Source organism: Apis mellifera, linkage group LG13 (genome assembly GCF_003254395.2).
Source record: "Apis mellifera strain DH4 linkage group LG13, Amel_HAv3.1, whole genome shotgun sequence".
NCBI classification, from domain to species: domain Eukaryota; kingdom Metazoa; phylum Arthropoda; class Insecta; order Hymenoptera; family Apidae; genus Apis; species Apis mellifera.
The window spans coordinates 9,804,755-9,819,773 of record NC_037650.1 but is presented as its reverse complement, the minus strand read 5'-3'; the positions used below and the strand labels follow the sequence as shown (position 1 = coordinate 9,819,773).

General features: G+C 32.8%; 1 protein-coding gene and 1 long non-coding RNA gene across 3 annotated transcripts in view; one reads left to right on the top strand and one right to left on the bottom strand.

Moving 5' to 3' along the window:
- Positions 1–15,019, top strand: part of LOC113219183 — a 140,613-nt gene that overhangs the window by 44,988 nt on the left and 80,606 nt on the right. The gene's annotated exons all lie outside the window — the stretch shown is intronic.
- Positions 1,422–7,381, bottom strand: LOC724773. The gene is made up of 5 exons (XM_001120670.5): positions 7,029–7,381; positions 5,905–6,028; positions 5,658–5,808; positions 3,654–3,870; positions 1,422–1,967 (listed from the first exon to the last, which is right to left on the bottom strand). Exons 1-5 carry the CDS (start codon positions 7,268–7,270, stop codon positions 1,841–1,843), a joined length of 861 nt encoding a protein of 286 aa, XP_001120670.2. The 5' UTR covers positions 7,271–7,381; the 3' UTR covers positions 1,422–1,840.

Here is a 15,019-nt window from a genome sequence, read left to right as displayed (position 1 = left end):
TGTTTTCTTTTCTTTTCTTCCTTTCTTTTTAATTTTATAGTTACTACATTTCTTTTGTTTTTTCAGTATTCGTGATACTTTGTGGTCAAAGTAATTTTTTTTCTCTCTAATTGGTTTCCAAAATGTAATATCGAATAGGATCGATTCTAAAAAACATATTATTTATAAGTAAATAATATAAATATCCGTACCCTCTTTTGTTTTCTTTTCTTCCTTTCTTTTTAATTTTATAGTTACTACATTTCTTTTGTTTTTTCAGCATTCGTGATACTTTGTGGTCAAAGTAATTTTTTTTCTCTCTAATTGGTTTCCAAAATGTAATATCGAACAGGATCGATTCTAAAAAATATATTATTTATAAGTAAATAATATAAGTATCCGATAATTAAAAATTTAAATAACGATAAATGATATACTAAGGATAGAATTATTGTAATAAAAGTAAAATCTACAGTAAGGGAAAAGTTGCAAGGAAGTACGGAGAATACTGAAATAAAGACAAAACTCATTTGCCATTATGGGAAAAGCGGTGACTCACTTCCTCGGCTCGATGATTATATCTTATATTGCAAATATTGCTAAAGAGAATCGCGTTCGTGCTCGGAGCCGCCTAGCGGCATAATCGGTACTACGGTATGATTGTTCAGGTTACAATTAAATATAATGCCTCCTCTGTGTTTAGAATTTTAATCTTTATGTCAGAATATTTTTTTTTATATAATTATTCGTGTTAATACATCGAAAAAATTAAATCGTCTTTGTTAAAAATATTAATTCAATTCAAATATATCGTATACAAGCATTTTTTTTAACAACATATATTTTTTAATAACATATATTAAATGTTAGAAAATATTATATTCGAATATTACTTCCAAATTAACGAATTTTTTTAGTTTCTTTAAATTTTTATAAATTGATAATATGTAGTTTAAATAGGAACAGGGTTATTAAATATTATTCTTGCACAAAAATGGAGAAAATAAATAGGAACATTTTTCGTTCAAAAGTTCGAAGCCAGGTAGAATGATCTCTGTAAATATTAACACGTTATTACAAAAATATCATTATCATTTTTATACTATCGTGTAATAAATTTTTATTACATCGATTTATTATAATTCTGATGAAAATTTCTATTTCCAAAATTAAAAAAATTAAAAATAATGGTAATATATCTGATTCGATTAATCTGTTTTATCAATTTTTATTTTTATTTATTTATTTATTTTTTTAATTATTTTACAGGATCTTTATTTTCTTCAAGACTCATAACCACATTCTCCAAAGTTTCACCAGCAACGAAAAGGGTAAGTGCTAAAACCAATTTTCCAAATTCTTTTTAAAAGAATCTCTCACAGAGATCGTTCTACCTGGTACATTACCGAGTTAACCCGACAAGCTGGTTATTAACCCTTTCACAGTACAGTACAAGAGAAACTTAGAGGCAACCCATTAAATACAATATTATAATTCTCCTCATCGTATTATAATTAACATTACATAATGTTTTAATCCCATAATATAGTTATTCTTAAACTTATCAAACATGAAAGAATAATTTAACAAAAACTGCGATTATTTCTACGACAAATTACAACTTTCTTCTTCTTCTTCAGCTTTTCAAAATAATCTTAACCGTATACTTCGTTTCATTACTGTACCGTGAAAGGATTAAATTAACAAAAATGTTGCGCATCAACAAATAATTTTTCGGTAACACCATTCTTAATCCCGTGAAATCGATCTCGAGGCTGAAGTGTGATGAAACTCGAGGTCTTCAAACACAGAAATCCCGCGGAATATCGAAGCAGAAGGATGAAAGAAGTCGAGGGAAACGTCAGTTTTTTTGCGGTTTTATCATCCGACTGGCCGGGGGTGGTAATTTGTTGAAGCCCGCGTTGTCGAAGACCGGAAGTAGGTCCCTGACTCTTTGTCCAGCGCCGATGGCTGCCAACTCGAGCCATCTGAAACGATGGCGGGCTTTGAAAAATGAACACCTTTCTATCTCTATTCTCGTTACTCGTTCGAACAGCAAAAGTGCTTTACGTGCTTTACGAATTGCACCATGTGTAAATTACTCTATTGAGTGGCTTTATTTTGGCTTTAATGAATTAGTCGTGCACGTTTTAAGGAAAAGCTAGATCTTTGATAGAAATTAAATTGAAAAACGGAGTGGTGAGGTTAAGTTAGGATTAAAAGTTAAGTTAAGCTTAAATATACAATATATCCTAAAAAAGACTTAATCAAATTATTCAAAAAAACAATTTTACAAACTTTATATTAAACTTTATATCTTAACAACAACAAATTATATCTTAACAACAAACAAACTTTATATCTTAACTCATTTACTGCCCCTATCCAAAATTCTTTTTCGTATCCCATTGAAAAATCGATAGATTGGCAATCAAAAAGAAGATACTCAATAAACAATGCTATAGAGATAAAAAGAAAATCTAATTTTCTTATCACCTTTCTAATCCTCTTCTACCGAAACATTGCAACAATCAAAAGACCACTACTTTCCTATCCACGAATAACAAAAGAGAGAAAGAGAGAGAAAAAAAAACAAAGAAATTAAAAAAATATATATATATCTGGAAGGGTAATTTATTATTCTCGAACAATCGAATCAATCGTCCCACCGAGCAACGTAATCAACATTAAAATCCTCTCACCAATTAAACCGAGCTTGATGCATGGAAATGGCAGACGTTGATCCGTGAAACGTCAATTATCGACTCTGGTGCGTTCCATCAAAGACGACAATACTTGGAAGCTGGCGTTGTTCACCGGGTTCAGCCCGTTTATCGGGCCACGGGATTATTAGCACGGTGGGAAAATAGGGGACCGTATCGGCCGGAATGGAACACGCGTCGCGCTCACGGAATCATAAAAGCCGCGCTTTACCTATTCAATTGTACAACCACGTAAATTGGAAACGACGAAAATACCGCGGCATCGAAATCTGCGCTTGTTTCCACCCTGAAAAGCGACAAAGAGGCAGCGTATCGCGCTCGGGGAACAGGACAGGACTCCAACTTCTAAACTCGGCCCGTCCCGTCGAAATTTCAACTCTTTTCAACCCGAACCGTGTTTACATAATAATAATATAACGGATATCGAATACGACGAATCAGAAACTGTATAATTTCACAAATTTCCAAGAATTTTTCTACGCGTACGTCTTCTCCAATAATTTAATTTAATTTAATTACCCGATTCTCTGACGTGTCTCTCCTTATTTCAATACTTATTTATTCCCTAATTTTTTAACCTTCTCCAGTTTACACATCCAAAAATTCGGATAAAAATCCGTTAGTCATCTAATAATATTTCATTGATCCAAAAAAAAAAAATGTCAAGATACAAATTGAAAATAGCAGAGAGAAAGAGAGAGAGAGATGAGCAGATATCATTCGCAGGGCGAGGAGGGTGAGGGTTAACACGCAACGGGTCAAATAGCCAATTAAAAGCACCGACGCAAAAATAAAAGTTGACCAGGGAGGAGGAGGGGGAGGAGAAGGAGGAGGAGCGGGAATAGGGGATGTAAATCGGCGAACCCGATAAATTGAAATTGATTTGAACCGAGGGGTGGGAGGGATGAGCGGTATCGGGGGCATATGCAAGCGCGCACATTCGTTTCCCACCTGTTGTTTTTGTATTTGGCCAGGGGTTGAGCAGCCGGATGGGGCGTTTCGGTGGGGAAATATGTGGCCCCATAAAAATCCAGACCACGGCTGAGCAACGTCGAGGTCTCCTCCACGCTGGCCAGGGTCACCCTTATAACGGGTGGCCCCGTATAAATCGTCGCAGGCTCGTTCTGGTTGTGGGCCTCGCTTTTCAACTTGTCGTTGATCGCTTTCACTAATTCACAAAGCAGACACCGGGTCACCGGGCGAGCGGTTAGGGAGATGAGAAAGAGAGAGAGAGAAAAGGGGGGAGAGAGAGAGGGGAATTAATTCGATTCGGGGACGCGATCGTGGCTAACGGGTGGAATTAATGGAACTAATTGCGTTTAAGCTCGCGATTTTCGTCCCGTTGAATGGAGAGATGATTCTTTTCTCGTATTTTCCTTCTTTTCTTTTTTTTTTTTTCATCGAATATCGTAAATATTTATGTACAGTCTCGTTGAAAAAGATTTATTGGGAAGAATTTTTTAGCAGATCGAGGAACAAGTAACGTCCTTCGAATCGAAAATTTTTAATTCACATTTTATAAGTGTATTCTCTTTAATTTTTCCAACGAAAGTTGCGAAAATGATAATTTTAATCGATTAATTGTTATTACGAAAAATTAATTGCATTTAATGTAATTGTAATTTTTGTCCCGTTGAATGGAAAAATGATTCTTTTCTTGTATTTTCCTTCTTTTCTTTCTTTTTTTTCATCGAATATCGTACGTAAATATTTACGTACAGTCTCGTTAAAAAAGATTTATTGGGAAGAATTTTTTAGCAGATCGAGAAACAAGTTCTTATTCGAATCGAAAATTTTTTAATTTACATTTTATAAATATATTCATTCTACTAACTTTTCCAATGAAAATTGCGATAATGATAATTTTAATTGATTAATTGTTATTACGAGGAATTAATTGTATTCAAGCTTGCTTTATTAATTTCGTCTCGTTGAATGGAGAGATGAAAAAAAGAGAGATGATAAAAAAGATTTATTGGGAAAAATTTTTTATCAGATCGAGGAACAAATAACGTCTTTCAAATCGTCCCTTGAATCGAAAATTTTTAATTCACGTTTTATAAATGTATTCTCTCTAATTTTTCCAACAAAAGTTGCGAAAATGATAATTTTAATCGATTAATTATTATTATAAAAAATTAATTTAATTTAAGATCGTAATTTTTGTCCCGTTGAATGAAAAGATGATTCTTTTCTCGTATTTTTCTTCTTTTCTTTTTTTTTCATCGTAAATCTTTACGTACAGTCTCGTTAAAAAAGATTTATTGGGAAAAATTTTTTACCAAATCGAGGAACAAGTAACGTCCTTCGAATCGAAAATTTTTAATTCACGTTTTATAAATTAACTTTTCCAATGAAAGTTGCGAAAATAATTTTAATCGATTAATTGTTATTACGAGGAATTAATTGTACTCAAGCTTGCTTTATTAATTTCGTTTCGTTGAAGAGATGATTCTTTTCTTTTTTTTTTTTCATCGAGTCGAATATCGTAAATATTTACGTACAGTCTCGTTAAAAAAGATTTATTGGGAAAAATTTTTTACCAAATCAAGGAACAAGTAACGTCCTTCGAATCGAAAATTTTTAATTCATCTTTCATAAATGTATTCATTCTACTAACTTTTCCAACGAAAGTTGCGAAAATGATAATTTTAATCGACCAATTATTATTATTTCATATTCCATACATATATATTCGAATATAAACATCGATATATACAAACAAAATAGTATATCGATGATAAATCAATAAAACGATAATAATAATAATAATAATAATAATCGTTAACACGAAAATGGAAATAAATATGATTGGAACACGACGGTATTGCAATTCATTATCGAGCTCACTCGATGTTTATGTTACGTATGAATACAACGAGACCAATTTGATCGATCTTTAAACGTCATCGTCTCGTCTACGACACATCGCATTATCGAGAAACAAATACTTACGGACGGTGGCCGTGTTGAGAGGTAGCCGCGTCACTTCGACTATGGACCGGTACTTGTAGAGAGCGTGCCTGATATCCTCTTCCGGTAGTTCTTCGGGTACGTCCAGAACGTAGACGGTGAATGTCTTAGCCGGTCTGCAAGGTATGGCGACCTGGCGTTCATGAATACGAAACGTCGTATTTAGAGGAGAGGGGAGGAGTATTCTGAAGAGAGAGCGGGCTCGCTTTGTATACCGAAAGATAAGTACCTTCTTGTAGAACCGTGCCCCCGTGACTTTGTGGAACCCCTTTTTATAGACCGCCTGAAAATCGTCGATGTTGCTGAACTTGAAGAGTATACCGGTAGCCGTCTTCGTCAGGGAGAACATTCCACTGAGAGGAAACCACAATTTTATATTTTATTTTCTACTCTTTATTTTCTTTTTTTTTTTTTTTTTTGAGTTAAGTTTTCCTTTAAGTTTGTACCAATACATTGATGTGTATATATATTCACGTGTTTAACGTGCTTGATTTTCGTGAGCAAATTTCAAAACACAATTTAATGGATTTGGTTAAATTTAATAAGTTAGCTAGCTCTCATCCATTAAAATCGGGAACGTTGAAGGGAACGAGAATTTCAATTAAATCGTCGTCACACTTGCTTGTCCTGTGTTTAGAATTAATGAGAGGCCTCTCCACTGCCTTGTATCTGTTATGATTTGTGTGTACTGAATCATTAGAGACAGATTCAAGGGGAACAATGTGCGTCATTTTGAGGACACCGCGTTTGAAAAAAAAAAAAGAAAAAGAGAAAATTCATTGAGATTGTGATTTAGTTGTTCATCAATATTATCGGATAGATTAATTGAAATTTTATTGGAAAAGTAATTTGTTAAGTGTATAATTCGTTCGACGTAGTTCAATTAATTTGTTAAAAATTGTAATAATTTTTTCTGAAAAATTAATTATACATACGTAAAATTGAATATTGAAAAAATAAATAATTTAATTAAATCCTTTCTCGATAGAATCTAATCCTTGTTAAAAACTCCGCAAGATTATTAAACTACGAAAACTTTAACACGAACAATTTAAGAATTTAATAAATTAAAAAGTGATAAGTTAAAAAAAACCTGGAAAATGTTTGATTTAAAAAATTTCTGAAAAAGACTTCGTCCCCCCAAAAATTTCTATCGCAAGAAGAGTTTAATTTAAAAAGTTACTTGAACGCAATCAAAATCCTTGATTTAAAAACTTTTGAAAAATAAGCCAAGTATAATTTTAAAACAAAAAAAAAATCCAACGAAAAAAGATTAAACAAATACTCTTATTGTTGTCTAGAATATGATGAAGAATTTTAAAAAAAAAAAAAAGTGTTCCTGCTTCGTCTTACCGAAAATTCATCTTCTCGCAAATGGTGGCAGCTTTTTCGATGCTGAGCTCGTGGCTGGGCGTCAACAGGAACGCGCCCTTCGTGAGGAAATCGGTCTCGCTGATCTCTGAATCCGTGTCCTGATCCTGCCAATCGGCGGATTCACGCCGGCTCTCCTGATTCAATCGTAGCAACGAGCTACTTTTCGACGTGGACATGTCGTTTTCGCACGTGGCACTGGCATCCTGACCCCTCTGTGACATCTTTTATAGGAAACGCGATAGGTGGGATAGGTTTCGAAGATCGAAGGCAACTCGTTACGGGAGATCGACTCCTCGCAAGACACGCACTCGACGCATTGTCGGACAGTTACGCATCGATACGCTCCTTTTATATCTAATCGTCGATCTTCCCTGCCCACGATCCACGATTTCTTCCTCGATCGAGATGGTCGGTTGAAAAAAAAAAAAAGTAAGGTTAGGTTGAGTTGCGAAGAGTATTCGATGGATGATCGAGAGATTTTTTTTATTTTTTCTTTTCTCCTCTTTCTTTCGAAGGGATCCGATGAAAAATTCACGAGATGGTCGAAGCTTTGCTTGTCGAAGTTTCAGAAATTAAGTTAACGTCGATACATGGGATTAGGATAATAAATAAAGTGGAGATTAATAGGGAAGAGTTTGAGCAACGGAGGCTGAAATAAACGTAAAAGTTGGCGTATTGCGAGAATTAAGTTGAGCCGCTTGTTTATCAAGTTTGTATAAGTAATTGAAGTTTGCTTTAGATGATGGCAGATAGAGCGAGACAGTTTTATTCGCGTACCGCAGCGCCACGACGCGGCACGAACGCGCAACGATATCTATGCACGGGAATAACTACGCGTGAGAATTTTTATAAAAGGATGCATTATGTATCTTGAAAAATTTGAGAGAGTTTAAAGAGTATACGTATCTAGAGTATATGAATAGATTGAAAACAATATAATTGATATGTTGATATAGTTTTTTTTCTTCCGGAATGTAAATAAAACATGCAAATAAAGTTGCAGAGAAATCAATTCATCAACCTGACTTGTTCACTTTAATATGGCGCGATCATTTTCTTCTCTCCTCTCCCCTCTCATGCGTATCTATAAATAACGCATTGTATTTTAATTTAACCCTTTCGTTATGGAGGGTATATGAAGGTGAAAGAAATAAATAAACCTTAATAAAAATAGGTCGTTTTTATTGATATTCGTATTGATTTTAATTGTACATTGAACGTTCCTTTTTTTTTCTTTTTTTTTTTGTGCGTTGTACAGTAAATTGATAAGAGTAAATTGACGGGATAAAAAGTTCTAAGTTAATTAAAGAAAAGTGAGATGATATTAACTTGGATCAAGGTTAATTGGCCCCTTCAGACACGTGGGTGATGCCATAATTGTATTATTATTATTAATTATTAAACGTCAATAGAACGGAAGGAGAATTAAATAATTCTACGCGTGAATTTAAATTGAATTACACGTATTTATTAATAAAATGAAATTGGATATTTGTTATCGTGAAACATTTGTTATTTTATTAACATCGAATGTTTCGAATTTCGAATTGGTTCAACGCTTGACAGATCATTTAACCACGGAATGTAATGTATCCGTTTAAATTAATTTTTCCACGCATACGTTAATACTATAATGAAGATCCATTTACTTTCATCTACTTCCGGCAAAAAATTTTTCCCAATCTTTTTAATGCGTCTATGATGTATAATTAATACATCGATCGATCTCTAAATGTAAAATTTGAATAGTAAAATTCTTTCTTCAAAAGAGAATATAAATTCAAATTAAAAATTCCATTCGTTAACTTTGATTTTAGAATAAATTATTTCTACATCTTGTAAACATCTTCATTTTATTAAAATTAAAGTATACAACAAAAATTAAAATAATTTAAACGAAATATTCCTCTCCATATATATATTCCAAATATATTCACGAAATCGTTAACTAATTCACGAATTAGCACCGCTTCAAAATTATCTCCTCCGGTTTCAGAAATCAGAATTTATTTTGAGTAATTGAACTTACCGAACTATTGATACCTGAATATATTATATACCGTACTCGAACTTTTCTGAACTTCCGAATACTCAACTTATCAAACTCACGAACTCGCCAAACTTTATAACGAACTTTGGCAAAACTTGGACCGCTTGTAACTAGCATGGAGATCACTTCAATGCTCAAAGACAGAAATTAACAGAAATGCTTCGTTACTTCGAGGTACTCGAGGCTGCTCACTACTCTTGCTTACCAATTTTATATATATATACGAATACCACGAATCTTTCTTTTTTTTTTTTTTTTTGTATACGAGTTGTACATTTTCAAGAGAGAAAATGAAAATTTTCCTTTTACGATAAATTTGATGAATTTGAAATGATTCGTTCGTAAATTTTCACGATTAAAATTCTTTTATTGGGTTGGCAACTAAGTAATTGCGGATTTTTTTTAGAAAATCAAAGACAATTTTTTCATGGAACTAAATAACTTTATTCTGTAATGTGTTGCTCATTTTGATCAATGACCTTTTGCCATTTTTCAGGCAGCATCATAATCCCAGTTCATAAAACTTCTGGTTTTTATTAGCAAAAAACTGAATCAGGTACAATTTGATATCATCATCATTATTGAAATTTTTACCATTCAAGGAGTTTTGTAAAGATCGAAACAAAAAGTAATCAGATGGTGCAAGGTCAGGACTATATGGTGGATGTGGCAAAACATCCCAACCAAGCTCCAATAATTTTTGCCGAGTGACCAAAGATGTGTGTGGCCTTGCATTGTCATGATGGAATACAACACCTTTTCGATTTGTCAATTCGGGCCGCTTTTCTTCAACTGCATTGTTTAATTTCGTTAGTTGTTCAATGTAGACAAGAATTGATCGTTCGGTTGGGTGGTAAGGGTTCAAAATAGACAATTCCTTTGTAATCCCACCAAACTGATAACAAAACCTTCTTTTGATGTTGTTCGAGCTGGTTCACGTGGCCTGCTCCACCATCTTTTCCGCTTGATATTGTTGTAAACAACCTATTTTTCATCGCCAGTTATCAGTCGTTTTAAAAATGGATCATTTTCATTACGTTTCTTTAGCAAATCGCAGCTGTTAATGCGTTGCGTTAAATGCTTTCCTTTCAGTTCGTGAGGAACCCATGTATCGAGTTTTTGAACATAGCCACGTTGTTTTAAGCGGTTTTCAATGCATGTATGTGATACATGAAGTTTCTCTGCAATCTCACGAGTTGTATTGTGACGATCCGAATCGATTATTGCTTTGATTAGGTCGTCATCAACTTCAACTGAAATCCGCAATTACTTAGTTGCCAACCCAATATAATAATAACCTTTTCTTTCTCGAGAGTCTCTAGCTTCCGTTCACGCTTAAAATTCCCACGTTCGAGGGACCAAATTCATCCAAGTGGTGGGAACAATTGTTGCGTTGAAATTTGATCGAGACTAAGCAACAATAAGACGAAAGCCGAAAGCGCCAATTAACACGGGCTTCATCGAATCTCTCCACCAACAACCAACCATGCCAAGTTGATACACAAAGACGCAAACAGGCGTGTATACAGAGGCAGAGGATGAATTGCACGCGTGAAAGGCACAAGGAGGAGCGAGATATATATATATATATATATATATATATATATATATATATATATATATATACATATATATATATAGAGAGAGAGAGGGAGAGAGGGATGTACGATTCGCGCGTTCAGAAGCTTCATTTGAATTGAAATCAAGAACGGCTCGATTTCTGGCAGGATATTCCGCTGACTGACTGCGACAAAGCGGCGAGATGCATCGATTTGCACTAATTATCGAGGTGGTAATTGCCGTGAACGAGATCGCGAGCCATCGAGGAGCCCATTGCCGATGGAGATCGAGCCGATCAATCGTTAATCGGTTAATGAAATGGAATAAACGTGCGTGGATAGGAATCCCACTTGGATCCAACGAGGAATGGGGAATAGACCTCTCTGATCTGAAAATTTTCTCGAGCCAATTTTTTTCCAGTTCATCGAGGGACGAAGAAAGAGTTCTCTCTTGATAATGAGCAGAGAAAGAGATGGTCGAAATTTCGAGGTTAGATTATTAATCGGACGATATTGTTGCATTCCATTTTCGTGCGTTATTACATTAAAATATTTATTATTATTCCATATGTAAAAAATTGCAAAAACGATTATTCAAACAATGATTATTATTCGAAGATATTTTTCATAATATATGAGAACTGAGAATATAATCGAGTTAAAAAAAGAAGGGAAATGGCCGAAATTTCGAAGTTAGGTTAGATCCACTTTCCACTTATTACATTAACAAAATATTAATTATTATTCTACATATAAAAATTATAAAAACAATTATTTTGAATAATTGTTTGATTGTTATTTAAAGACATTTTTCGTATATAATATATGAGAGATGAGAATAATCGAGTTGAAGAAAAGAGAGGAAAGAAAATAGTCAAAATTTTGAGGTTAGGTTAGATCCACTTTCGTATGTTATTAACATTAACAAAATACTAATTATTATTCCACATATAAAAATTGGAAAAACGATTGTTCAAAATGATTATTATTCAAAGATATTTTTATAATATATGAGAGATGATAATAATCGAGTTAAAGAAAGGAAGGAAAAGAAAATAGTCGAAATTTCGAGATTAGATTAGATCCATTTTCGTGCATTATTACAACAAGATATTAACTATTATTCTACATATAAAAATTGAAAAAACGATTGTTCAAAATGATTATTATTCAAAGGTATTTTTATAATATATGAGAAATGAGAATAATCGAGTTGAAGAAAAGAGAGGAAAGAAAATAGTCGAAATTTTGAGGTTAGGTTAGATCCATTTTCGGGCGTTATTACATTAACAAAATACTAATTATTATTTCACATATAAAAATTGGAAAAACGATTATTCAAAATGATTATTATTCGAAACTATTTTTCATAATATATAAGAGATGAGAATAATCGAATTAAAGAAAAGAGGGAAAAGGAAATGGTCGAAATTTCGAGGTTAAGTTAGATCCACTTTCATGCTTGTTATTACATTAACAAGATATTAACTATTATTCCACATATAAAAATTGGAAAAACGATTGTTCAAAATGATTTATTGTTAATTACATTATAAATTATGATATTATTCGAAAGTATTTTTCATAATATACGAGAGATGAGAATATAATCGAGTTAAAGAAAGGAGAGGAAAAGAAAATTCGATTCGTAATTTACAGACACGATATTAATTTCCTTCCTTCTTCGATTATTGTATTAAATGTATATGTACGTGTATTTGGCCGGTGATATTAAATTTCACAATTGCAATTAATACGATCGTTACAACACGAAGATAGGAAGGATTATTAATTAGATGGAACGTTCGATTTGCGCGACCGAGAATCGTCGAGTCACAGCCGGCCTGATGGAATTCATTATGGGGCCCAGGAATATTCTTATTGGAACCGGTCTAATAATGATTTATGGCAACATTCTGTATCCACGGGCCAGGCCATCTGTTACAGGGTGTTGCGTTTCGCGGTGTTACGCGACGCAAGATGTGCAATAAACTTTGCTTCTGCAAACTGAATTGCCGACCGTATTACGCGGCCGCGTTCCAATTTAATGACTGCGCCTACCCACCAATTCGAAACAAACAGCCGTAACATTGGCCGAAATCCATAACGAGATTTCTACATTAGTCATTGAATTATTTAATGGCGACCAATAACGCCAATTCCTTGCTCCAACGACGGTTATATATACTTTCCGATTTTCAATATTCGAATGTACGATTGCGATTCTTGATGGAAGAATCTTTGTTATAATTTTATTTGGCTGTGTTATTTTATTTCTGTGATTCAGAATAAAAGTTGATTTTAAATTATATATATAGATAAGATAAATAAATAATAAATAATAATATAATATAAATAATATAATAAATAAGATTTTAAATTATAAAATTTGATTGTTTGAAATTGTAATCAAAAGCATTCAGAAAAGAGAAGATGTTGAAACTTAAATTGATTTCACTTTTTCAGAAAGTTTATCGAAATAAGAATTTTCAGATAAACTGATCAAATTTCGAGTGAACGTGTATTATTTTGGTTGCACGATTTCAAAAATAGAATCAAACTTACAATTTCTTAAACAATGACTTGCAAATACTAGAATGTATAAATACAATGCAATTCTGGCTAGAAGAATCTCTACTATAATTTTATTTATATCTGTGTTATTTTACTTCTGTGGTTCAAAATAATATCCAATAAAATTTTAAATTACAAAATTTGATTGTTTGAAATTGTTTGTAATGAAAACACGATTAAATAGATTTCACTTTTTCAGAAAGATGTTCTATTGAAATAAGAATTTTCAGATAAACTGATCAAATTTCGAGTGAACGTGTATTATTTTGGTTGCACGATTTCAAAAATAGAATCAAACTTCCAATTTCTTAAACAATGACTTGAATAATAGAATGTATAAATACAATGGTATATGTATAATACAATTCTGGCTAGAAGAATTTCTACTATAATTTTATTTATATCTGTGTTATTTTAATTCTGTGATTCAAAATAATATCGAATAAAATTTTAAATTATAAAATTTGATTATTTGAAATTGTTTGTAATGAAAATACGATTAAATAGATTTCACTTTTTCAGAAAGACGTTCTATTGAAATAAGAATTTTCAGATAAACTGATCAAATTTCGAGTGAACGTGTATTATTTTGGTTGCACGATTTCAAAAATAGAATCAAACTTGCAATTTCTTAAACAATGACTTGCGAATACTAGAATGTATAAATACAATGCAATTCTTGCTAGAAGAATTTCTATTATAATTTTATTTACTTCTATTATTTTATTTCTGTGATTCAAAATAAAATCGAGTAAAATTTTATATTACAAAATTTAGTTCTTCGATTGCAAATCAGAAAAAAATGTTGAAATTTAAAAAATTGATTTTTTACTTCTTCAAAGAGACATTCTATCAAAATAAGAATAAGATAAATTAATCAAATTTCGAGTGAAGGTGTATTCTTTTCGATTTCAAAAATAGAATCAAACTTGTATCAAAAATCGAGTAAAATTTTAAATTACAAAATATGGTTCTTCGAGATTGCAAATCAGAAAAAAATGTTGAAATTTAAGAAGTTGATTTTTCATTTTTTCAAAGAGATTATTCCATCGAAATAAGAATTTTCAAAAAAAATTGATCAAATTTCAAGTGAATCTGTATTCTTTTCGATTTCAAAAATCAAACTTGTAATTTCTTAAACGATGATTTGCGAATACTAGAATGTATAAATACAGTGCAATTCTTGTTGGAAGAATCTCTCCTATAATTTTATTTACCTGTATTATTTTATTTCTGTGATTCAAAATCGAGTAAAATTTTAAATTACAAAATTTGGTTCTTCGAGATTGCAAATCAAAGAAAAAAATGTTGAAACTTAAAAGATTGATTTCTTACGAATTTGTGCAGTTTCTGATCTAAAAATATCCTAAAGATGACGAACAAATTTCGAGCACAACTCGTGTATCCCCCCCCTCGATTCGAAAACTTCGCTTCGTCAAGAATCAAATTTGCAACGAAGCGAAGCGAGCGACAAAGGGTGGGCAAAGGGCGTTGCATCCAGCGCAACAATCGCGTTCCCTCCCTCAATCTTGCTGCCTGAACGATCGTCGCTCAATCGTCGAGCAATCGACAATCGCAGGCTTTGCGACAATTCCCACCTGATGCCGATATACATATCCGTTTTTAGTTGGATTATGCTGACCGCGTTACGCCTGTTTGCCCCCGGTAATCCGGCGCCCCCCTTCTCCCTTCCTCCCTTCCTCCCTTCCTTCCCTCCGATTGCGAATTTGCCGCCGCTTCGAATCGATAATAATTGATTCCGGATTACCAAATCGGGCAACGCTTCG